Source organism: Melanotaenia boesemani, chromosome 1 (genome assembly GCF_017639745.1).
Source record: "Melanotaenia boesemani isolate fMelBoe1 chromosome 1, fMelBoe1.pri, whole genome shotgun sequence".
In the NCBI taxonomy this organism is placed as follows: Eukaryota; Metazoa; Chordata; class Actinopteri; order Atheriniformes; family Melanotaeniidae; genus Melanotaenia; species Melanotaenia boesemani.
In genome coordinates this window covers 40,616,035-40,641,809 of record NC_055682.1, presented here as the reverse complement: position 1 = coordinate 40,641,809, position 25,775 = coordinate 40,616,035, and the positions used below count along the sequence as shown (strand labels likewise).

The window sequence follows — 25,775 nt, the reverse complement described above, 5'->3', positions numbered from 1 at the left end:
TAACGTGGACCAGGTCTGTGCAACATGGACCAGGTCTGTGTAACATGGACCAGGTCTGTGCAACATGGACCAGGTCTGTGCAACATGGACCAGGTCTGTGTAACTTGGTATAGGTTTGTGCAACATGGACCAGGTCTGTGCAACATGGACCAGGTCTGTGTAACATGGACCAGGTCTGTGCAACATGGACCAGGTCTGTGTAACTTGCTCCAGGTCTGTGTAACATGGACCAGGTTTGTGTAACATGGACCAGGTCTGTGCAACATGGACCAGGTCTGTGCAACATGGACCAGGTCTGTGTAACATGGACCAGGTCTGTGCAACATGCACCAGGTCTGTGCAACATGGACCAGGTCTGTGTAACATGGTCCAGGTCCATTTCCCTGTAGTGGCTCTTGCCTGTTCGGAGCAGAGATCCACATCCAGGCCGTTTGGCCGTGCAGCCGCATGATTGGTTAAATCTGTGCAGGTGTAGCTGCTTCTGATCACATGATCAATAAGTGATTATCTGTGAAAAGTAAATCCTTCATCTTCAGAACCAGAAAGAAGTTCTTTGACCTAAACCTCTGTCTTCTGTCCCTGGGTCCTGGTGTTTCTGTGCAGGGTTTGGACTTCTCTGATTGTGGTCGGTCCAGCCACTGAGCCCAGTAGGAATGTCCTACTGGTCCGTCGGCCTTTCCCAGGATCCTGGAGAGACTCCCAGCAACATGGAGCAAAGCAGCAGTGAGTAGCACCTCCGGAGTGTCTGCTTCTTCTTCTGTGGTGGCGGCTCCAGATAAAGCAGCTGCACTGACGCTTAAATTTAGCAAAGAGAAGTGAAACTGTGAGGGTTTCAGTCAGCTCAGTTTTACTTTAGACCACAGCAGATCTTCGCTCTGAAGAACTGTTCACTTTTATTCACATCATCAGACAAACAAAGCACTGATTTTCTCTGGCCGCGGTGAATGCAACACTGACTTCCGACCCCTGAATCAGAGAAACTAGGCTTTATTTTCTGATTTATTCCCAGAGGTTAAAGCACATTAGAGCACTTCCACTGTCCCTCCTCCTCCTCATCGTAATCATCATCATTGCTGCTTTCTGTTTACCAAACTGATTAGCCACTTCAAGAACCCCTCATTCAGTTGGACATGAGAGATGCAGCCTGAGAGATCCAGAGTTACATTCGAGGAGTCTGACGTCGACTTTAAAGAAGTCTGCAGTTTCATTTTCTTTTGGTCGCCTGGACGTTAAAACGGTTCTTAGAGACAAGTTTGATCAGGTTTGATGAAGAGAAAAAACCAGCTGATTCCAGTCTGTTGTGACTCGGGCTAGAGGAAATGTTTATGGTGTGTTCACTGATCAGAGGACTTCATGGTGTGGAACTGTGGATGTTCTCTGATGTTCAGCAATGAGCTCCTCTGACTTACTGCTCTGTTCTGCAGCTGATTAAACGCTGGGTCAGGGGGAGGAGCCTGGTGCGTTTACTGTCCTGACCAAAGTATATGTTGGTGAGGATGAGGAAGAGGAAGCTAACCGTTCGACGGTGATGAAGGTCGAGCTCAGGTGTTTTACTGCTGACGTTCATCTTAAACTGTTTGAGTTCATGGTGGAAAAAATGTGGATTATTTTTTAACTTTCTTTAGTTTTTATTCATTGTGAACATAATCCACACAGACGGTAAAATGAACACTGCTCGCTTACATGTTGGCTTTCGTGGTCATTTGTCCACCATTCTTCACAGCGTTCTCGTCCATACTGCGGCATGCGCCAGCATTTCATCTGCTACCATTTACGGCCATCTTGTTGATATGATGTAGTGATGAAGGTAGCCAAACAGAGAGTTCACTGTGTTTCGGACACCGGGATTATATTCTGTGAGGTCTTAGCTATACGTTGAGACCAAGATTATGAATATTGACCTGATAATTGGGGAGTTATTGTTGATTTAATTTGGGTAGGGGGTCACTAGCTGCGCTAGTTCCAGTAGCTACCTTCTGGTCTGAGCACCTGCTGATTGGTCAGGCTAAATTTAGAAGCTAGGAAAATAAGCTCCAAGGGTCTGTTTTAAGTTTGGACTAAGCTTTGCAGTCCAAGTCCAAGTATATCAACCATCACCACACTCATGATTACTAGCACTGCCATTACTGGTATATTACAATGGTCGTTTGCCTCTTAAATCGCTTTTTTTCCCTCCAATATATTATTATTATTATTATTATTATTATTATTATTATTATTAGATTAGGTGTGGGTTATGAACACTGTTCAGGTATTACATGTACTTAATGCTGTCAGAACCACTTTAATTGAACAAAATGAACAGGCAATATTGCAGGAGTGGCCAGCGTCGGTCCTCAAGAGCCACAATCCTGCAGGTTTTCCATGCATCCCTGCACACACACCTGACTCAAATTAAATGGATCCAACAGCCTATAAGGATCTGCACAATGACTCATTAGTTTAAGTCAGATGTGTCGGTGCAGGGATGCATGTAAAACCTGCAGGACTGGGGCTCTCTAGACCCGACGTTGGCCACCCCTGCATATTTAAATTGTCTTTTATTTAAATCGGGGATCTCCAACTCCGGTCCTCGTGAGCTACTGTCCTGCAGGTTTTGGATTCTACCCTGATGCAACACACCTGACTCAAATCATTGGGTCGTTAACAGGCTTGTGCAGAGGTGTGTTGTAGTAGAAGACATCTGAAACCTGCAGGACAGTAGCTCACGAGGACTGAAGTTGGAGACCCCTGATTTAAATTATTGTCTGGCAAATTCCGCTGTATACTCATTTCCTGAAAAGAGAAACACTTCGTTATGCAACGTCATAATTTCATTTCATTTCTATTTATTAAACAGGAAAAGATTAAAACAATCGGGCCTGACTCAGTTTAAGAACTGTTTTTCAGCAGGTTCCTGCTCTGCAGAACATACAAACCAGACACACATCACAAATTCCAAGACAAGACAGTACAATCATACAAACACAGGCCAAGAGAAGCAGCTTTGGCGGAGGCTATGGAGCCACCTGAGTGGACCTGTCCATTAGATGGCGAGCAAATATTCTTTTAAATAGTCTTTGTGATGTTATGGTCCTGATGTGCTGTGGGATCTCATTCCAGGCTTTAGTGAGCACATAAAAGAAAGCTCTCTGACCATAGCAGTTCCTAAAGGCCGGTAAAGGCAAAAGTCCATTTGTAACAGATCTAGGCGAGCGTTCGGACCTTGAGCTGCGTTTTGGTACCAACGCAGTAAGTGCTGCTGAGATGTGTCCATTCAAGATTTGATAATACAATTTATTTATGTATAGTTCTGAAATGTCAAAGCATTAGACAACGATAGTGCAGAGCAATGGTGAGTCCAGCCTGGAAGCCTGTTATGGATCTTGTGAGCTCTATTATAGAGTCTTGCTACTGGTTCAAGGATTTCATTTGTTGTAAGTGACCAAACAGGCAGACAATACGACAGAGTAGACATAATGATTGCATGAAGATATGTTTTAGAGACAGAGTGAGACAAATGTGGTCTAATTTTACTATAAACATATAACTTTTGATTTAACTTTCTGGTTAGAGTTTGGACATGCTCACAGTAAGTGAGATGTAAGTCAAGAGAGACTCCCAAATACTTGTAAGTGGAAACAACTGAGACTTTGTGGTTGGAGAAGGTGATGGGATTGGATGTGGATAACTGTCTCCTAGATGAGTAAAAGTACATGCATTCTGTTTTCTTAACATTAAGTGTTAAATGATTATCTTGCAACGAGTCATGCAAATGCTGCATATCTGTGTTAAGTTTGTGATTAATGGTGTCAGTGTTTGGGCCACACAGAAAAATAACAGTATCATCAGCATATAACAGAGAATTGGAAAAACTAAGCACATGAGGAAGATCATTAATGTACAAAAGGAACAGTAAAGGACCTAAAATGCTGCCCTGTGGAACACCCATAGAACACCTTAGTGGCTGTGATGTTACTGAGACAAATGAAAAGAAAGAAGTTTATGTAACAAAATTTGATGATTAACTGTATCGAAAGCTTTTCGAAAATCTATGTATATAACTCCGGTAACATGACCTTTGTTTAGAGACGCACGTATCTGCTCTGTAAAAAGAAGCAAAGCCGACATGGTCGACCTCGAGGGTCAAAAACCATGTTAGCAGTCACTAAGCAGGTTATTATTTTCAAGGTAATTGATTAATTGATTATATAATGTTTTTTTCAAGTAACTTAGAGACAGTTGGGAGAATTGCAATTGGACGGTAGTTGGAAACATTTGTGGGATCATCAGACTTAAAAATGGGGGTGATCTGGGCTGTTTTCCACATGGCAGGAAACACTGATTGCCTAATACACAAATTAACTAAATGGTGAAAAAGTGGTATAAGAGTACTGGCATGAGTTTTCAGAAAAGTCATGTTTAAGTTATTTACATCACAGGTATGGGAAACATTTAAAGAACACAAAATATTATTTAAATCATTTTGTGAGATTTCAGAAAAAGAGAATTGTTGAGATGCAGCTGATACTGATGGGAGAAATAGAGGAGCAGTAAATTTGGAGGACAATTCTTGTACAGATGCAATAAAATACTCATTAAAAGTACTGGCAATTTTACCATGATCAGTGAGAAGAGTACCATTTATGGTTATTTGTAAACTGTTGGTATTTTTAATTTTGTTTTCACCAGTTATAAACTTAATTGTTTGCCATAAGGTTCTTGGGTTGGAGACTGTTAGATTAATTTGATTTTCAAAATAGAGCTGTTTGGCTTTACGCAATTCAAAATGACACTTGTTTCTGTACCGTATGAAAATAACCGTAGCCTCAGGTATTTTTAGTGATCTGTAGGCTTTAAGAGAGGAGGCCTTCTGTTTTAAAAGCTGCAAAATTTCATAAGTTACCCAAGGTACTTTATTTTGCTTAATGTGCATTTTACAGGTAGTAGTAAATTTTTGACGTAATGTGTCCACTTTTCTGTAAAAATTTGACAGGACATGATCAGGATTTTGCAAAGACATGTCATTACTCCAATCAGCATCAGCAAATTCAGCATTAAATCAGCATCATTCACTGACAGGCTGTTCATTTTGACCTTGTTCTCCCTGGATTTCTTACCTCTATCTTCAGTTTTAAGTATTCCGTTTCCAGGCCCGCCATCTGGAGCTGGAGGTGAACTTTACAGAGATCCTTTCAGTCATCTGACCCACAGGCAGCTGGAACATGTTTAGCAGTTGGCAGGGTTAGAACCATTTAAATATGCAAAAGGAGGATGGGCCCGGCTCTGATGATGCATCCAGCAGGATGCACTCCATCATCAGGTGGCACCTGTTGATGTTCACTGCCAGCTCCTCCACAGGGGTGTCTTCCACTCCTCCACCGTCTTCTTACTGGCTATGAAATATGTGCACCAAGGTGCAGACGAGAACTTCTTACCAGTCTGACGAATGTTTTAATAGTTTGTTCTCACCAGGACCCAGGTATGCCTGGGGGGTCTTATCTTATCTTATCTTAACATCCACATACACGTTGACTTGTCCGAGGCTTTAAGTTAGGCCTGTAACTCAGCCTGTGAAAATAAGCCGCTCTCCATTTGGCCATTTTTATTGAGATTTCGAGGGTGAGGCCTTTCACAGGTTTGTCATGAATGTACACACCTGGCTGTGATAGCTGCTTCATAGCGGGTGTTTGGGACCGACAGTGCAGGTTAAGACGAGTAAAGGTGGGCTGAGGATTTAGCAACCTTGAGCACAGGCTTTATCACGGGATTTGTTCAACCTCCTTTCTGGAATACCCCCCAGGCTGAGCTGAATGAGTCTGACATCGCTGGTGCTGCGTATTGAGGTGAATGTAGGTTGAAAAAAATCGGCTAATCATTGTTTTCTGTTTGTGTTCATGTTTTGCACAACATCCCGCCTTCACTGGAGCTGGTGTTGGTACCAGACCAGGACTTGATGCCGACTCTTCTTCAGCTGTTTCCTGTTGTACTGACACGGTAATGATGTCAGACTGTAGAGTGACATCATTGTTTTGTTTCCATAGAAACCTGGTTGGGCTGTTCTACCCTCTGAGATGAAGAGTGTTGTATGTGCTGTGTCACAGCTATAGACTTTAGTGTGGGGGGTGTTTGTGTATGCTGTTGATCATGTGCTCATCTGGTCGTGGAAAGTTCACAGTTTCTGAGTGGAGCAGCTGACGGGCTGTCTGCCGCCACAGAGGAAGCAACATCTCCATCAGTCTGAATGTGAGTTTGGAAAACTGGAGGAGGAAGAGGATGGTGAGGAGACACATCTGCTGGGATCCAGAGAGGCTGAGAGAGGAGCTAACAGTAGTTCTCTACACTGGGTTATTTACTGAGTTATGATTTCAGACATGTGGTGGACTTTCCTCAGAACTCGACACGCTGTCATCTTTCCAGAATGTTCTGTTGCCAGCATTTTGAAGAGCTGTGGCATTTATAAAGAAAAAAAAAGTTAGGCTTACTCCTCTGTCTGGAACAGAAAACCCAGAGTTTCCCTCAACGCATGATGTCCGTCCATCTGTCCGTCTGCTGTCCGACCATCCGTCCATCTGTACATCTGCTGTCCGTCCATCCGTCCGTCCATCTGCTGTCTGTCCATCTGTCCGTCTGTCCACCCATTTGCTGTCTGTCCATCCGTCCATCTGTACATCTGCTGTCCGTCCATCCGTCCGTCCATCTGCTGTCTGTCCATCCGTCCGTCTGTCCACCCATTTGCTGTCTGTCCATCCGTCCATCTGTCCATCTGCTGTCTGTCCATTCATCCGTCTGTCCACCCATTTGCTGTCTGTTCGTCCGTCCGTCTGCTGTCTGGCCGCCTGTCTGTCCGTCCGTCCATCGGTCCGTCTGCTGTCTGTCCGTCTGTTAGTAACATAACTCAAAGATTATGACAGATTTTGATGAAATTTTTTAGGGAATCTCAGAAATGGAATAAGGAACAAGTGATTAGATTTTGGGGAGATCAGGATCACCGTCTGGATCGTCTGGTGTGTTTGGGTTCCTCTGGTTCTGCTGCTGGCTGCAAGTGATTTCCAGACAAATGATTCACATCAGTGTCATGCTGAGTTGTGGAAATTTTCTGGAACAGCACTCAGATTTAAGCAGAGTCTGAGTCTCCTGCCAACATGGCAGAAATGAGACCTCGTATACTTTGGTTCTGCATGTGATTTGAATTCACTTGATGTAAACTCTGGTCTGAGTGACAGATGATGTGCCGGGCTCTTTGTTCTTCCAGCGTTCCCATGATGCTGACTGGGATCTGCTTCTGTGATGTGGCTCCCCTCCGCCAGGTTTTCTCTGATAGCCTCAGAGCTGCGATCGAGCCTGAATTATTCATGGACAGTCAGTTGGTCAGAAAGCAGCTCAGACAGATGAAACAGATCATGCTACTGAGTCCTGCTCGCAGACCTAAAGAAGCTGATCTTCCTCCAGAAACCCCCTCATCTCATTTAACCCCTAAAACACCAAGCTATTATTTTATTATTATTTTGTTGTTGCTATTTTAGTTTGCTTGTTTTCGTGCTTGATGTTTTCAGGGCAGTCCCAGTTATTATGAGGGTAAAATGATGTAAAATGAATCATTTTTGAGAAACTGCTTGTTTCAACTGAGAAACGGCAAAGCTGAGAACTTCAGTGTCAAAGACTTAACTTGAGATGCTGCGCCATGTTTTTTTTTCCTCCCGTTTGGACTACTGTAGCAGCCTTTTTACTTGTTTAAATAAAGAAAGAGTTAAACCGTCTTCCGGCTGTACAGAAAGCTGCAGCACAGCTTTTAACTCGCTCTCATTAAAGAGCATAGAATAGAATAGAATAGAATAGAATAGAATAGAATAGAAATACTTTATTAATCCCTTTGGAGAGTCCTTAGGGAACATCACCATATCACCCCAGTTTTAGCATCTCTCCACTTCTATCCATTTTACAATTCATTTTAAAATACTGGTCATTACTTTTAGACCTCTTCGGGATCAGGCTCCTCTGTACATCTCTAGTTTTATTCATTTATGTAATGATGTCTCCAAGAAGACCTGGAACTTCAGCCACACACAGTGATCGAGATTTGAACACAATACGGTTTATTGAAAGCGGGGAATGGAGGAGAGAAACAGGATCCAGTCCAACAGAGTGGTGGGAGGTTTCTGAGGCGCTGCAGGGCACAGGATCCTGAAAATACTCCAGATGTAATCAGTGAAGATCCACAATCCAAAGGCGTAGTGGTAAGGCAGGTGAGGCAAGGGACATACACAGAGAGGCAAGAAACAGACTACTTAACAGGGGCAGGCAAAAATCCGTAGTCATTCCAAAACAGGGGTCAAAATCCAGATAAGGACTTGGCAGGAAACGGTCTGACAGGGAGTCAGGCCACCCGAGGGACACAACAGGAGTCTGGAAACGAGAGAACGCTGGATATCTAGACAAGAATGCTGACCACCTGGCAAGGAAGCATGAACAGGAGAGGTTTTAAGTAGGGCGGGAAACAGGTGAGGATGGTGTGATAACTATAGAAGCTCCAGGTGTAGCAGATGAGCTTGATTCAGGGATTGCAGGCTCAGCAGAGCACCGACCATGACACATTTACACATACCACACTAATCCCAGATTAGTTGAGTTTACTAGAAATTTTAGTGGAAACTCTGAAGCTAACCTGCTCGCTGGCAGGTTTCCTTCAACTAACCTGGAGTTTCTCCTCTTTAGCTGCAGCTGCAGACTGAAGGAAGTGTCAGATATGCCGAGTCCTTTTATCGAAGAGCCAGTTGACATTACTCCGCAGATATCTACATCGGGAAATCGTGATCAGACCCGCTTGGATGTTTTATCATTTCCTTATGATTGTTTGTTTGAGCGTCACCGTTTTTCTGCACAATCAATCTTGTATCTGAACAATATTCTCAGCCCTCATATTGTTCATCTGACACATCGTGGACATGCTCTCAGTTCAGAGCAGGTTCTTTCTGTTGCACTTGGGGGTTTTCTTTATAAGATCGGTGACGCTGAGCATATTTCAAAGACAACGGTCTGTCGGGCAGTGAGAACTGTCCCTCTTGCACTGAAACGTTTGCTCTACACTTTAGTGGTGTTTCCAAGTCACAGACCCACAAGATATATAAAAGAAAAAATCCACAGAATTGCAGGTATTTGTCTCAGCAATAAAGAACTTATTTTAAGTTTGGGACACATCATTTAATTGATATATTTTAGGGTTTCCGGGTGTGATTGGCTGCATAGATGGACTCAGGTTCCTATCACAGCTCCTTCAGCAGATGAAGGAGATTATGTGAGTAGGAAGTCTTTCCACAGCATTAATGTGCAGAAAAAAAGAAGCCTTTAAAATCCCAGATACTTCACATTACAGCTACTGCAGCTAATTACTCGTCTGTACTTTGAAGATGTGATGCAGCCCACATCATCAGTAATGTGGAGGCAAAGTGGCCTGGGTCTGTGCATGACTCTCCAGTCTCTCCTGAGTGTACACTGAGCGTTAGAGTTGCCTGTTATGTACATTAAAATCAGTATTTTGTTTGACCCGTCACATGGGACCACATGTTGATTGTAGCTCCCGAATGCTGTTTGATTGGGTAGAATAGACAAATCAGCAATGACATCATACCTCACCTGTTTCATCTTCATTTGCTGCTGGGTTGCACCTGCATATTAAAAACACACACACATGGGTGATGCACCACATAAACCTGAATAAATGAATGAGATACAAACGTTTAATAAGTGGAACACTCGAGATAAAAGAGTTTGACAGCTCAGAGTTGCGCTTTTAACTCAGTTTGCTGAACCCGCTTTCTGAAACGGGCCCTGTTGCCTTAAACCATTCTAGTTTTTATAAATGCTGTTACTAAACATGTTGTTATATCAACAAGGGCGACCATTAGAATTTACTTAAACCCATTTTTTACACCCCTTAGTTGTTTGTAGTAATTCTCTGAAATGAGATTTATGCCAGTTTCTTTATTTCATTGAACTTTGTCACACACTTAATGATAATTTCTAGATGCATTTTTGCAACAGCTTATGGGTCCAGAACAGCAATCAGCAGAACAGAGAAGTAGAGATGTGACGTTCATGAACGAATCGATTCTTTTGAACGGCTCTTTTAAATGAACCGATTCACAGCTGTGAGCCGTTCATTTGTGAGCCATTCTTTTTATATACAAATTTTTGACACTGCCTTCATCAAATCAAATCAAATCAAATCAAATCAAACTTTATTTATAAAGCGCTTTTCATGCCATAGGCAACACAAAGTTCTTTACATGATTAAAAACATAAGAATAAAAACACTCAATGAAATCTTTCACACTCACACGCACACACGTATACACACACACACACACACACCAAGCCCACCCCCCCCCCTCCTTTCAGCTAAAAAAGACTGAATGAATAAATAAATGAATAAATAAGTAAATAAGAAGTAGTACAGTTGAGTAAAATGAAAATAAAATAAATAACGTGTGACATCATAGAAGTCTGATGTCCAACACGTTCCATTCATGTGAAGCATCTGTGGACAGAGAGAATTGTTTGGAAACAAATACTGTGAGTTCTATTCAAAACATTTACTAGACTTTGCACTGACTGCTCAGGTTTATCCTTTTTTATCTATATTTTTCCAATAATTTTTTAATCATGTGTAGTAGATTTCATATTTGGTGTGTCCCAATTCAGGGTCTGCACACTTCGAAGTGCGGATTCGTCGGCCACATACGTCATCGCGGTGCGCGAAGTACTGTCCCAATTCACAGAATTTGAAGGACCCTCCGAATCCACCCTTCGAATCCGCACTTCGTTTGGCCTCAAACGAAGGATGCTGGTGATGCATCCTTCACGGCCTCTTTTCTCCCACAATTCATTGCGCACAGGACGGTGGCGAATCAGCAACCTCAGAAGAGTCGTATTAAGTTTAAATAAAGTTTTATTTAAGTGTAGTTTTTTTAACTACACTTTATTATATACGTTACAAAATCAAGTACATTTAAAGCATGTTTGTTAAATGGTGACATTAAAATTCGGTAATATTTGATATTCAGTTACTTTTAAGGGGTTAATGAAGTGTGTACCGGCTGGAAAACAACAAAGCCTCAAACCGTGTTTTTCTTTTTTTTTTTTTTTTTTTTTTTTTTACTGTCGGTGTTGCCGCTCCGTGTTCAGCGTCTACTAACGTTTCCTACGAGTAATTTCAGAGGTTTAAGTGATTCAACGTCCTGTGTTGTTGCTATGGGAAATTCTTGTAGACTAGGTAGGCTGTCCCATTTCACCAACGTTAAGCAGACTTCGAAGTGTGTAGACTACGGAGGACTCTCTGTAGCCTACGTAGTCTGCGTACTTCGAAGTGTGTAGACCCTGAATTGGGACACAGCTATAGGTACATATTTTGATTTTTTGTCATTCTTATATATTGTGAAATTTTGTAAGATATTGTGAGAACAAGCCAGTCTTTTGAATGGCTCTTTGAAAGGAAGGGCTCCTCAAGATCTGGCTCCCCTCAAGAAGCCATAAATCCCATCTCTACAGAGAAGGTGATCATAGGTTGTGTCAGTAACCATCACCTCATTACCTTGATGAAATATGTAAATCTGTCGCTGGCGCTGATTTCTGTTCCTGTACTGTCTGTTTCGCTCATGGTACCATCTTTAAAATTCGAACAGGGCAGAACTTTCTAACATTGTCTAATTGTTACCATAGCACATGAATTAAAGCACAGAACTCAAATTTATAGCACAGCAATCAAAAAAGGTTCAATTTCAGCAGAATTTGCATTTCCCATGAGCCTTTGTGGTCCAGATATATTGAGTTTTGAAATTAGCCCCACCCCCTCTGACAGAAACGCGACATGTTCAGTTTTCTTTGCTAATCATTAATATTACACCACATGATGCAGAAAATATTGGAAACAACTCATTTGTTTAGGTAACGTGACACTTTTTATACAAAATTAAATCTGATAATTAGTCTACTAAAATGTTTATATTAAACTAAATCTGGGCTAAGAGTGCAGGCTGAGCTCTACGGTGTTCAGGTCAGAGGTTACCAGCAGGTTCAGGAGGCGATCGATCCTTTCAGGCAGCACCCGAACGGTGGAAGACGCTGCCTCTCTCTCTTTGAGATGTTTAGATTCTGTCCAGCAGTTGAAAGCATTTTTACTCAAACAGGCTTTTTAGTTAAACAAGGGTTTCATGACTGTGTGTCTGTGGTATGTGTTTTCTTATGTCTTTTTATTAATTTTATTTTCTATTCTTATTGTAAAGCATTTTATGGTTTTTATCTGTGAAAAGGTGCTGTATAAATAAAATTTCCTATCCTATCAATATAGCAGCATAAAGGTCGACCAGAAGAAGAAAGCAGAATTTATTACTAACAGAACTTTGTAGAAATAACACACAGATCAACAGTGACCAAACCTTTTCTCATCTCATCGTTCTCTCAAGTCTTGGCTTTCAGGAGAAAAAATATTGTTATTGAAACAAACACACAACAGAAACTATTTCCATGTTTCCACTTTTTCCTCATTTCCAGTTATTCCTGCTACTATTTACCTGCTATCCTCACTAAACCAACTCCAGCTCAGCTGCTTTGTGGCGCCACCGTGCATCAGAAACGTCTTCTTGGCTTTATTCCAGCCATAGAGGAGCATTATTTTTCTTCTTTTCACACACACATAGAACTTTCTGCTCACTGGTTGATCTTTGGCTGCTCCTGATTGGACGTTACCATCAATCTAAGCTCTCTGATTGGTGGAAAATCTAACAGGAAGTGGCTTCATCATTATGACCAGGGGGGTATTTCATGAAGCTGGATGAAGGGAAAGCCGGGTTTACCTTGATAAGTCTGGCTCATTTAATCCAGAGTTCCGTTCCATCAACGTGGCTTATCTGAATGCCATGGTAACCATGGCAACCAGTGCACCAGAACCAGCCTGCTTGGGGACAGGCTAACGTTCAATCTTAGCTTAGCTGTGTTTCAAAGGTCTGATACAGACTCCCTAAAGAAAGTCCACCTGGTAGGACGCTGCTCTCCCGCCTCATTATGGTATAAAAGTTAAAAAAAACTTATATCACTACTTTGTCTTGAATAATCAATAAATCTGTCGTTGCCAATGTAACTACAGAAACAACTATACACGTACTGAACATGAAATTAAATGAAAAAGAACATGGTATTCATTAAAACTAATTAACACCTTATTAACCCTCCCCAGGTTCAGGAACCCCGACCTCCACTGCCTCTGGTTGGTTAACAGTAAAACTGCGATCAGCTGAGCCCCGTCCATACAGGCCGAGGGTGTTTAAAGAGAGACAGAGAAAGAGAAAGCTGGATGTTTGGCTTGGTCTTTTATTGATGACCCTGCAGAGGGCGCACGCTTCATTCAAAGCTCATTCAGACCACCAGACCCACGGTTTTCAGGGGGAGGACCACCAGTAGCAGTGGTCTCTAACGTTGTCTTGTTATCTACAGTTCAACATGTTTACAGCTCAACACGTTTAGAACAAACATTTCTACAAAGATACCTCCCACTCTGAGGCATGTTCTGGTTCTTTATTTCCACCTGCTGCAGGTTCGCTTTGCTGGTAAGATGCTGCTGATGTAACAGTGCAGAGTTAATGTAGGTCACACACACGTTAATATATTCACAAAATATGATGATGCATATTGATTGTTGGGTTATTAATAAACTGAGCAGGGCCAGCAGTGACGTGCGGTCAGGTGAGGCAGACAGTAACGTTACCATTTTCCCTCTGGGATAAGTAAAGTATTTTTCACTTTTCATTTCAGTAATGTTTAATCTGATTTTCGTTCCAGTCTGCACTGCCGGAGCTGCAGCTGTCACGAGCTGTGGTTTGGTTTTTATCTCGTCATGTTTAGTTCTGTGTTGCTTTCTGCTTCTTGTCATTAGTGCACCTGGTTCAATTTGGCTCATTCACATCACCTGTTTCCAGTTAGTTCTCCCGTGTATGTGTGTATATACGCCTTGGTTTCATGTAATTCCTGCCAGTTCGTTGTAGTCTTAATGCCAAGTTTTGTTCAAGTACTGTAGTTTTTGTTGGTCCTGCATTCTTCTGCCTCGTCATCGGCCTGCATTTGGGTGTTCTCATCCACGCCTCAGTCCTGTGGGCAGCTCCACCACATCAGTCAGCTGATCAGGATGCTTCCTGGTCACCTTTCTTCCTTTTCCAAGTATGACCAGCTGGAAGGAGACTCTGGGGAAGACCATTTCCCTTCTGGAAATGACGGATGGCAGGGATGGATGAGGTAAACCCGTCAGGAAGCTGTGCTCCATCAGTGTAATGTTGTCATGGTAACTGCCTCCTCTGAGAGGCAGTAGATTCTACTGAATCGGTTGGTGCTGCAGGTTCAGTGATCTGCTGCCAGTCAACATGACATCAGGGTGTCCAAACTTTTGACTGGTTGTGTATATAATGAATAAATTTAAAAATCTTCATGGAGGTGCTAGTTTTAGTCTTTGAACTGGTCTGATTTGGCTCCACCTGCAGCCAGACGCTCTAATCCAGTCAGCTGGAGTTTACCGTGAGGTCACTCTGTAATGAGATGACCCAGTTCTGGGTGTGTGCTGCCACACTGCGCTCAGCCAGAAGCAGCATGCCGCCCAGGGCTGCGGTGTGATCCAGTCCTCAGATGTTCTTCTGCTCTTGTTTTTAACTCCTCGTTCTGTGTCTGTGGTTGTTCCAGGCAGCGTGGAGGAAATGGGGGCCAAGGCGTCGCTGGTGGAGCCCGACGCTGACCCGGCTCCTGCTCCCGCTCCCACTCTGGAGAACATCAAGGCGGCGTATGAGGGTGGAGATGAGGAGGCTGCCAGGGAGCTGATCAAACAGGCCTGCTGTGTGGAGTGTTGCAGAGGAATCCACACGGATGGGGTGAGTAAGAGTGATTGAGTTAGGAGATGAAGCTGGCGCGTAGTCTTCTTCTGAAACATGCCCCACCTCTGCCTGCAGGCGGAGGGTATTTGTGACAGATCAAAGGAAGGCAGGATTAACTGGTTCATTAACTGGTCAAACAGAACCTCCTCTCTTTATCGGCTGGAGCAAAGGTCACAGACTGAGCTCCCAGTTCTGATCTGGATTCCTGCAGGAATAATAACCGGGATCGAGCGTGTGATAATTGTGATAACATTTCCCAGGTTCTGAGGACTTTTATCTCCTGAATGTCTCTGTGTTTTCTGTGTTTATTCCCTCCTTACTGAGCTCAGAGAAAAATGACACCGTGATAGAAACCAGTTAAAGTCAGAGAAGAGGTGGATCTTCTTCTCTTCTGGCTCTGTCAGCAGCTGTACACCATGTTGTGTTTTAGTTTAACACAGGAGAACATCAGACATCCAGTACGATGAAGAATGACACAGACGGGAATCTCAGAAAACATGGAATGTGTGGAGTGTGGAATTAACTGTTATGTGGGTGTGACCTGTTATCTCCACCAGTTTATGAGGTTTTCATGGTTCCCCAGTCCAATGAAGAAGAAAATCTGGATGAGAGTTGAATGAATTTTGACCTCTTCAGCCCCCCGTCTGTGTGACGTCACCTGAACTGATGGAGATCGAGTCTCCTCCAGAAGTTCATTCATTCATTCCTGTATTGTTTATGCGGAATATGCAGACAGTACTTGGCTTCCTGAGACACAGTTAGACTCTGAAGATGTCCAAAAAATGTAACCAGAGCAGCTTTCAGCAGACTCAGCCTGAGTGATGGAGCTGCTCCTGGAGAAGATCCTGGAAAATATATTAATCTTTGATGAGGTTTTCACAGCATTAAAAGTGTCCAGCATCCCGGCATGTTGGTCACCTCTACTGTGATAAATGCAGACCAAGGACTTGAGGACCTTGGACGGCCATTGATGGAGCATCTTCTATGTTCCTCAGACCTCAAAACTATCAAACATGACATTATTTTGAGACTTTTAACCCCTTAACCCCTTAAAAACCATGTTTTTTTGTTTTTTTTGTTTTTTTTGCATTATTTATTACAAAAAACACAAAACATGAATTATTTTCTAGATAATAAATATCAGGGACATGAGGCTTGAGCAGCAACACTTATTTCAGTTTATTCTTATGTTGTTGTAACATCAGATGTTCACCCTGGTGAACAACAACATGCACACATAAAAAAACTGCTGTAAAATTGTCAAATTTGTTTTTCTTTATATAAATCATGTAAAACTAGCAAGCATTTAAATCATTTTTAGAATTTTTAACCCTTTAAATAACTTTTGCTGCTAATCTTTGAAAGACCACAACTGAACTTTGTTAGATTTTCTCACCCCCCCCCCCCCCCCCCCCCCCCCCCCCCCCCCCCCCCCCCGATGAAGGTCACCAGAGGGTAAATTTAAAGGACATGATGGTTAATGTGATCAGAACTTTGAGCTTCTTTGTTACGTCCTCGTATGCTAGGGGTGATGAGGACGGAACACAAAGTGAGCCGAAAACTGGATCTCAAACAAAATACAATTTATTATAACAAAAGGGTTCAAATACAGGTCCAGTAACGACTAAAACAAACATGTAACTCAAAATCACTAACCAACTTAACGTGTCCCTTAAGAGGTAAGAAATATACTGATGCAGCTCACGAAGAGGAATTACAATAATAAACAAACAGAAAGTGTCCCAAAATTGGTACCACGCACAATGGCGGAATTCAGCTCGATAACAAAACAAAAGACTTCACCTCACTCAGGGTATGGAAAACACAACTCAAAACAATGTCTCTATAACTTAATCCACTTCAAAATGCCAATCCCACACAGGGCCGTTTCCACAATCACAAGCTCACAATACTCCCAGTCTGGCAAACTGCATCCCTCTGTCCACAGCTGCCCCGAGTGTAGTCGATGATGGAGCCTAATAGGCGCACCAGCCAGGTGATTGGTCGACCGCCGGCATCCCGGAAGGGAGTGGACCAATCCAGGTGGGGTAGGGCGGTGCCAGGTAATGTTTCTCCTGTCTGTCAACGGCGAACCAGCTGCAGTCTGGTTAGTCATTAGGCCGACACGCAGGCGGCCGTAACACTCCCCTCCTTAAAGTGGAGCTCCATAGCAACACTCATGGATGGTTAGTCATAACAGTAATCAAACACCTAATACATGTCACACAGTTCAATATCACACACACAATGAATTTAAACACCAATCCTTGACAAGGCGTCAGCGAACACATTTTCACTGCCTTTCTTGTGTCGGATTTCAAGAGGGAACTCTTGCACAAGCAGGGCCCATCTCATAAGCCGCTGATTATGGTTGTACATTCTGGACAGGAATGTAAGAGGGTTATGGTCCGTGTACACGAGAATAGGCACAGGGGAAGATCCCAGATACACCTCAAAGTGTTGCAGTGCCAGTACGAGGGCCAAGGTTTCCTTCTCGATGGTTGAGTAAATGGAGCTGGTGCCGGTTGAACTTTTTGGAGAAATAACAGACGGGATGGTTGAATCCGTCTGGCCCAGCCTGCAGGAGAATGGCGCCTGCCCCCACAGCGCTAGCGTCTATTTCCAAAAGGAAAGGTCGGGTTAAGTCCGGAGCGCACAACACGGGCGCGTGTAATAGTAACGACTTAACACTGTCAAATGAATGTTGACACTCAGGCATCCAGCGGAAGGTACTTTTTGGACTCATCAGTGATGTCAGCGGCTCGACCACGGTCGCATAATTCCGACAGAATGATCTGTAATAACCTGTAAGGCCTAAGAAATGGCGCAGCGCCTTTCGGTTCTCCGGTACGGGGAAAGTCACCATAGCGGAGATTTTAGCTTCCACGGGACGCACACTACCTTGTCCCACCTGTCGTCCCAGGTAGGTGACAGTAGCTTTAGCAAAGTCACATTTGGCTAAGTTTAGAGTCAGCGTGGCGTTGGCTAAGATATTGAACACAGTACGTAACACCGTCATGTGTTGTGCCCACGTTTCCATGTATATCACCAAATCATCCAGATACATGCTGCAATGGGGAACCTCACCGAATAACGTGTTCACTAAACGCTGGAAGGTAGCCGGGGCATTACACATGCCAAATGCCATTACTTTGTATTGGAGAAAGTGATCGGGTGTTACAAACGCAGAAATCTTGGATGCACGAGGTGTAAGCGGTATCTGCCAGTACCCTTTCAGCAGATCCAGCTTACTAACGAACTTAGCATGGCCCACAGCATCTATGCAGTCATCAATTCGTGGTAAGGGGTATGCGTCAGGAACGGTTACAGCATTCACCTTGCGGTAGTCCGTTATGAATCGCGGCGACCCATCTGGCTTGAGCTCAATTAAACACGGGGAGCTCCAGGCACTGCTACTGGGTTGGGCTAACCCATTTTCCAGTAGGTGCTCCACTTCCTTTTTCATTAACTGTCGCTTAACGGGATTCGCACGGTAGGGATGTTGTTTGATGGGTTTAGCACCGCGGACATCAATATCGTGAGTCACTATTGTGGTTTGTGCAGGGATATCTTTGAATAAGCACGCATACTCTGACACTAACTCGAGTATGTTGTTCCCCTGAGTGGTGGTCAGATGCTGCAGCAGTGAAGGCAAATCCGTCAGCACCTGGGTATTTGTTAAACGCGGACTTAAACGAGGCTCTACGGGTGAAGTAAGGTCGGCAGCACACACGCTTGGTTCCTTCACTAGTAAGCCAACGTCTTTGAGAGGAGTCACGCCCACCTTCGGTTGGGGTACACGAGAAACATAAACTTTAAGCATATTAACATGGCATACGCGGGTTTTCCGCTTTCGGTCTGGGGTGGCTATTACGTAGCACGTATCACCTATACGGGCTTTAACAACATATGGACCTGAGAAAAGGGCAGATAAGGCAGTACTTGACAATGGGAGCAGAGCTAACACGTTGTCTCCTTCTCGGAAATGTCTAGTGACGGCTTTCTTATCATGTCGGGATTTCATCACAGCTTGCAAATGTCGTAGCGACGCGGCAGCGAGTTCGCGCGCGCGCCGTAAGCGGGTGGTAAGGTCAGTGACGAAATCTAGCACGTTCTTTTCTGGACTACTATCATCTAGTAGTTTCTCTTTTAACAACTTCAAGGGCCCACGAAGATGATGACCAAACACTAACTCGGTTGAGCTGAAACCCAAGGATTCATGCGGCGCCTGCCGTACAGCAAACAACGCGTATGGGAGACCTTCGTCCCATTGCTTTACGTCACTGTAACAGTGCTTGCGGAGTACAGACTTTACTGTCTGGTGCCAGCGTTCTAACGCTCCTTGGCTCTCGGGGTGATAAACACTGGAGGTGACATGTGTAATGTCTAATTCCCGTAATGCTTGTGCAAAAAGTCGTGATTTGAAATTGGTCCCTTGGTCTGTCTGAATCACTTTTGGCAGACCAAAGGTAGAAAAGAACTTTACCAACGCTCTCGTAATTGTTTTTGCGGTTATCCGCCACAGCGGTATCGCTTCCGGATAACGAGTAGAGGTACACATCAGAGTTAGGAGGAACACGTTTCCTGTTCTCGTTCTTGGTAACGGTCCTACACAGTCAATAATTAGACGCTCAAACGGTTCCCCTATTGCAGGGATCGGATGCAATGGTGCACGGGGAACTGGTTGGTTTGGCTTCCCCACCATTTGACATACATGACAACTATTCACATACATAACTACGTCCTTCTTCAAGCCAGGCCAGAAAAAATGTTTTAATACCATCTGGTACGTCTTATTAATACCTAGGTGTCCCGACCAAAAGGCATCATGAGCGTGTTTAAGTATGTGTTGCCGATAAATGTTTGGCACAACGAGCTGTGTTTCTACATTCCAGTCCTCGTCTGGTATCTCCACCGGACACCAGCGTCGTATTAACACATCGTTGTGCAGGAAGAACGAGCTAGGTTTTTCCTCGGCCCCCTCGGCACTCACCACTCGTTGGTAAAAAGGTTGCAGTGTGGGATCCTCCCTCTGCGCGGTGATCAGCTGATTTCTCGTAAGGGGAGGGAGCGGAAGAGCAGGAAACACGGGGGAACTCTGAGCTTTTATGTCTGAGGCCCCGGTCTCCACCTCCTGAATGCTCGCGCCCTCATCTGCAGGAGACATAATAAAACTGTCAGACAGATCTATTTCACAGTCATCATGTACCACATTATTTTTCTTTTTCTGCTTTTGGGAGCGGGTTACCACTTTCGTTGGTAGGGTATCCGCGTGCGTCTCTTCACGCCTTGGAACCCGCACAACTTCTAAGGAGGGAATTACACAGCCACCAGCTATGTCGTTCCCAAGCAAAACAGTAACGTGGGCTACGGGGAGCGCTGCACAAACTGCCATCGGGTAGCTGCCGTTAACCAGTGCAGTTTTTAGGTGCACCTTATATACAGCGCGTGGAGAGTACTTCATCTCCACTCCTCGCAGAAACACGTCATAGCCCGCTGACGAGGTTTCGGAGAAAGGAAGTGCATCTGCCAAAATAAGGGTCTGTGACGCACCTGTGTCACGCAGTATGCGTACTTCCCTTTCGTCCTCCACCTGTCCTGTTAATGAAACAGTTCCAGTTAGTATGAATGGCTGAAAACATGGATCTACACCCTCGTTCGACATGGGGGTCCGCTGGCTCACAAAACCAACCCCTTTCGACGAGGACTGTTTGCTTTCCACTTGCTTGAACTTTTGACAGTCCGCAATGTAATGACCAGGTTTGTGACAATAAAAGCAAAGCCTCTCCTCGGGCCTCTTAGCTTTCATGTCAGGTCCTTTTTTTACAACAGATGTTTCGGGTTTCTGGAACACCGTTTTATGCGTTAAAACATATTCATCTGCCATAGTTGCAGCAGAAGATAACAGACTCACTTTCTGTTCATTCAGGTGAATAACCAGCCCTTCTGGTATTCTATTCTTAAACTCTTAAACCAAAATTAATTCACGAAGTGCTTCAAAGTTGTCTACACCACACGATGCACACCACCGGTCAAAGAGGGTACTTTTCTCTCGTGCATACTTTACATAAGTCTGGGAGTATTCTTTCCTGTAGGTGCGGAACCTTTGGCGGTAAGCCTCCAGAACTAGCGCATACGCCTTTAGAACCGTGGCTTTTACTACGTCATAATCCTGGCTGTCCGCAAGAGGAAGCGCTGCTACCACCTCTTGAGCTCTGCCAGTTAAGCAGCATTGTACCAGAAGCGGCCAACACTCTTTTGGCCATGCCAAAGCGATTGCAATTCGTTCAAAGGCCGGGAAATAACTGTCCACATCAGATTCCCTGAAACCTGGGACAAAAGGAATGGATTTTGAGACATCAAATGGTAAAGCTAGGCCCTGGGGTGGACCAGGTAACCCAGGTGGGGAGGTATTTGCCTGAACGTCTAGCTCCACTTGCCGCAAGCGCACCGCTTTGTCGGCTTCAATTTCTAACCGGCGTACTTCCAATTGGAACTGCCGCTGCTGGGCTTTCTCCTGTGCTTCTAGGTGAAGCTTGGCAAGCCGCAACCGCAACCGAGCATCCCCGCCGGAAGCTCCCGGACTGCTGTCAAGTACGAAAGGGTCAAAGCGGGGAAGTGTAACCAGGGTCGCAGGCCGATCACCTCCCCCAGATGCCTCTCCCAGCTCAGTCAGGTGGGGTTGGGCTTTCTGCTCAGCGATCACTGGATCCACTCCCTGAGAATGGTCCTCAGCACCAGGAGACCCAGGCAGCGTCTCGGAACCAACAGGCACACACACAATGTCTCTCTCCACCAAACCAGCTATAACCACCGACCTCAATTCCCGCTTCCTGTAGTGTTTTAGCCAGGGAATGTCGAAGTGGTCAGCTATAACAGTCAAGTCGTCCTTGCGACAGTCCATTATCTGATCCAGAGACGGTTTCCCCAGGAACCTCTCCAGATCAAAGGGGACCTTCATTTTAACCATTTCGTAAAGGCTAAACTACTGGTACAATGACAAACAACGAGGAAGTTATTCCTTACCGTGTTGAGGTGACGTCACACGCTACTGCTGCTACACTCAGCGCTGCCGCGGAGCGCAGCCAGCAGACACACTGAGTAAATGACCCAAACCAAACAATATACACACAGTATATAATAATATTAATAATAATCTCCCGGACGAGCCCCCATTATGTTACGTCCTCGTATGCTAGGGGTGATGAGGACGGAACACAAAGTGAGTTGAAAACCGGATCTCAAACAAAATACAATTTATTATAACAAAAGGGTTCAAATACAGGTCCAGTAACGACTAAAACAAACATGTAACTCAAAATCACTAACCAACTTAACGTGTCCCTTAAGAGGTAAGAAATATACTGATGCGGCTCACGAAGAGGAATTACAATAATAAACAAACAGAAAGTGTCCCAAAACGGGTACCACGCACAACGGCGGAATTCAGCTCGATAACAAAACAAAAGACTTCACCTCACTCAGGGTATGGAAAACACAACTCAAAACAATGTCTCTATAACTTAGTCCACTTCAAAATGCCAATCCCATACAGGGCCGTTTCCACAATCACAAGCTCACAATACTCCCAGTCTGGCAAACTGCATCCCTCTGTCCACAACTGCCCCGAGTGTAGTGGATGATGGAGCTTAATAGGCGCACCAGCCAGGTGATTGGTCGACCGCCGGCATCCCGGAAGGGAGTGGACCAATCCAGGTGGGGTAGGGCGGTGCCAGGTGATGTTTCCCCTGTCAGTCAACGGCGAACCAGCTGCAGTCTGGTTAGTCATTAGGCCGACACGCAGGGACATGAGGCTTGAGCAGCAACACTTATTTCAGTTTATTCTTATGTTGTTGTAACATCAGATGTTCACCCTGGTGAACAACAACATGCACACATAAAAAAACTGCTGTAAAATTGTCAAATTTGTTTTTCTTTATATAAATCATGTAAAACTAGCAAGCATTTAAATCATTTTTAGAATTTTTAACCCTTTAAATAACTTTTGCTGCTAATCTTTGAAAGACCACAACTGAACTTTGTTAGATTTTCTCACCAAGCACCCCCCCCCCGATGAAGGTCACCAGAGGGTAAATTTAAAGGACATGATGGTTAATGTGATCAGAACTTTGAGCTTCTTTTTTAGCTGAATTCCAGTTGAATCTTTGTCATCATTAATCTGTTGGTGGATCCTGCAGAGTGGGGACAAACCTCTCTGACTGGCTTACTGTTTTTATTTACATGATCTTGTCCTGATCAAAGGTCCGGCTGCTCTGTGTGGCCACTCAGCACAACGATGTGGAGAGTGTGTGTTACCTCCTGAAAGAATCCCGGATCAGTATGCCTCAGGAGCCATCTAACCAGAACCCAGGGGTCCTAGCGGCCCAGCTCGGCCACACCTGTCTGGTCAGAGAGCTGCTGGACTCCATACCTGGTGGGAGGAAACACTTCAACACCACACAATCACAGATGATTTCATGATTAAATAGGTTCCAGTGTTATAACGTTAAACCAGTGTGGTGATAATCCTGCTCTGACTCTGGCTGCCGTCAGCTCCCACTCTGAGGAGAGACTTCCTGAACTGCATGCTGGCCACCTCCTGCCAGCAGGGTCACCTGGACGTGGTCCGTCTACTCGTCCACGACTACGAAGCTGACGTCAAGGACTTTGCCATCCACTGTGATGACTTTGCTGTCATCAACGGACTACCGTTGTATGCTGCTGCACAAGCAAGTAGGGAAACTCGCGCAGACACGCCGACCTGAGATTACACACCTTCAGATGTTAGGGGCAGAGCCTGGTGGACGATATTTACAAATCATCTGATGGACTGAGATGTGCTTTATCTTCCAGGTAATGTGGAGATTGCTCACTTCCTGCTTCAGAGCGGTGCAGGATTCTCCTCCTACACCCTGATGGATTTTCCAGACTTCAGCAAACGTCTCCTCCGACTCAAGTTACAGGAACACTGCGGTGAAAACACAGATGAGGTGTGTGTCCGAGCTAATCCGTGGGATTCTGTCAAGCATCAGAGACAGACATGTGACCTGGCTGTACCAATCAGAATCAGTCCTCCTGAAGGACACAGCCAATGGAACCCAGAACTTAGTGTAGATCTTGTAAACTATCCTGGGAGATCAGGTCTCTCGGAGAAAGTGTTAAATTGTGTGTGTGTGTGGGTGTGTGTGTGTGTGTGTATGCTTGCATGTGTGTGCAGGCAGTCAGTGTGTGTTGGAGTAGTCTGCAGCTGCCCTGGTTGGACCTGGACTGGTTCATGGACGTCTCCTCACGGATCACCCACCTGGACCTGTCATCCAACAGCCTGACAACTCTGCCTTCCGTGGTTCCCTGGGGTCTCATCCACCTGAAGACTCTGGACCTTCAAGACAACGCTCTGAAGGAGATGCCCATCGCTCTGAACTCCCAGGACGTAATCAGCTCCAGGTACCAGCCTTCTCCCAAAATTAAAATTAAATTAAATTAAAAATACTTATATAAATAAATATCCAAGAGGGAAATTACAGTGTTGTAGTAGTTTTCTTGAATAAACAATAACAGTTCATTTACTAGTAGGTAAAGAAGATATTGCCTTGTTCCGGAGGGTAATGACTACTGGAAGGAATGAGCTCCAGTACCTTTCTGTCTTGCATTAGAGTTGAAGAAGTCTCTCACTGAACACACTCTCTTGTTTCTTCAGAACCAGAGTTATCCCCAGCACAGAACCAGGTCCAGAATTATCCCCAGCACAAAACCAGAACCAGAGTTATCGCCAGCACAGAACCAGAATTATTCCCAGCACAGAACCAGGTCCAGAGTTATCGCCAGCACAGAACCAGAATTATTCCCAGCACAGAACCAGGTCCAGAGTTATCGCCAGCACAGAACCAGAATTATCCCCAGCACAAAACCAGAACAAGAGTTATCCCCAGCATAAAACCAGATCCAGAGTTATCCCCAGCACAGAACCAGAATTATTCCCAGCACAGAACCAGGTCCAGAGTTATCCCCAGCACAGAACCAGGTCCAGAATTATCCCCAGCACAGAACCAGAGTTATCCCCAGCACAGAACCAAGTCCAGAATTATAACCAGCACAGAACCAGAACCAGAGTTATTCCCAGCACAGAACCAGCCTTATTGATCAGTTTGTTATAATAGCCTTATAGACAGGGCTCGAATTACACTAGGGCGAGGGAGCCATTTTTTTTTGCAGGTGATGTGCACACGCATATAGGGCTGGGTGATATGAACCACATTTCATATCTTGAGTAAACGCTGGCGTGTCTGTCGCTGCTGCTCACCGTTAAAATTTAAAATTATTTTCCAACAAATTCCTACCTGGGACCTCTGGCTCGCTTTTCTCTTCACAAGAAGCAATGTGGATTCATCAGACCATATGCTGGTTTGCAGTTGGCTGGTTCCATGTGTCTCTTGTCCACCTGCAAGCAGGCGCACTCCTCCAGTATTCTGCTGCTGAACTTTTAAAACTTCGGCACCACACCTGCACTCTACAGCCACCACCTGGTCTTTACATCCACCCGGACATCGCCTTTCAGCCCCGTCGGAGATACATTAACCACTTATCGCGCGGTAAGCTTCATTACAATGACTCTTACTTCATAAAATCAACTTGGTCCACTACTCGCCGTCATCCCCGTATTGCTGGCCGCGGTGTTAATCACAGAGTCCTGGCCAGCCTGCTTAGGTCGGAAAACCCTGCGGCCAAGAACAATTCCACCACCGTCAGCTTCGGCCTCCTTAACATCCGCTCTCTCAGCAGAAAAGGGCATCTGATCCAAGATGTTCTTGTGGATCAAAAGCTGGACTCCTTGTGCCTGACTGAAACTTGGCAGCAGCCAAATGACTTTGCATCGCTCAACGAGTCAGC

General features: G+C 44.6%; 1 protein-coding gene across 2 annotated transcripts in view; it reads left to right on the top strand.

Moving 5' to 3' along the window:
• The window catches only part of lrrk1 (leucine-rich repeat kinase 1), a 73,028-nt gene that overhangs the window by 3,377 nt on the left and 43,876 nt on the right, over window positions 1-25,775 (top strand). For both annotated transcript variants that reach the window (XM_041984588.1, XM_041984580.1), the window contains exons 2-7: window positions 604-723; window positions 14,701-14,885; window positions 23,151-23,322; window positions 23,442-23,621; window positions 23,742-23,878; window positions 24,106-24,332. In XM_041984588.1, the coding sequence (XP_041840522.1) occupies window positions 654-723; window positions 14,701-14,885; window positions 23,151-23,322; window positions 23,442-23,621; window positions 23,742-23,878; window positions 24,106-24,332 (971 nt within the window). In that variant the 5' untranslated portion in view covers window positions 604-653. The remainder of the gene's footprint in view (window positions 1-603; window positions 724-14,700; window positions 14,886-23,150; window positions 23,323-23,441; window positions 23,622-23,741; window positions 23,879-24,105; window positions 24,333-25,775) is intronic.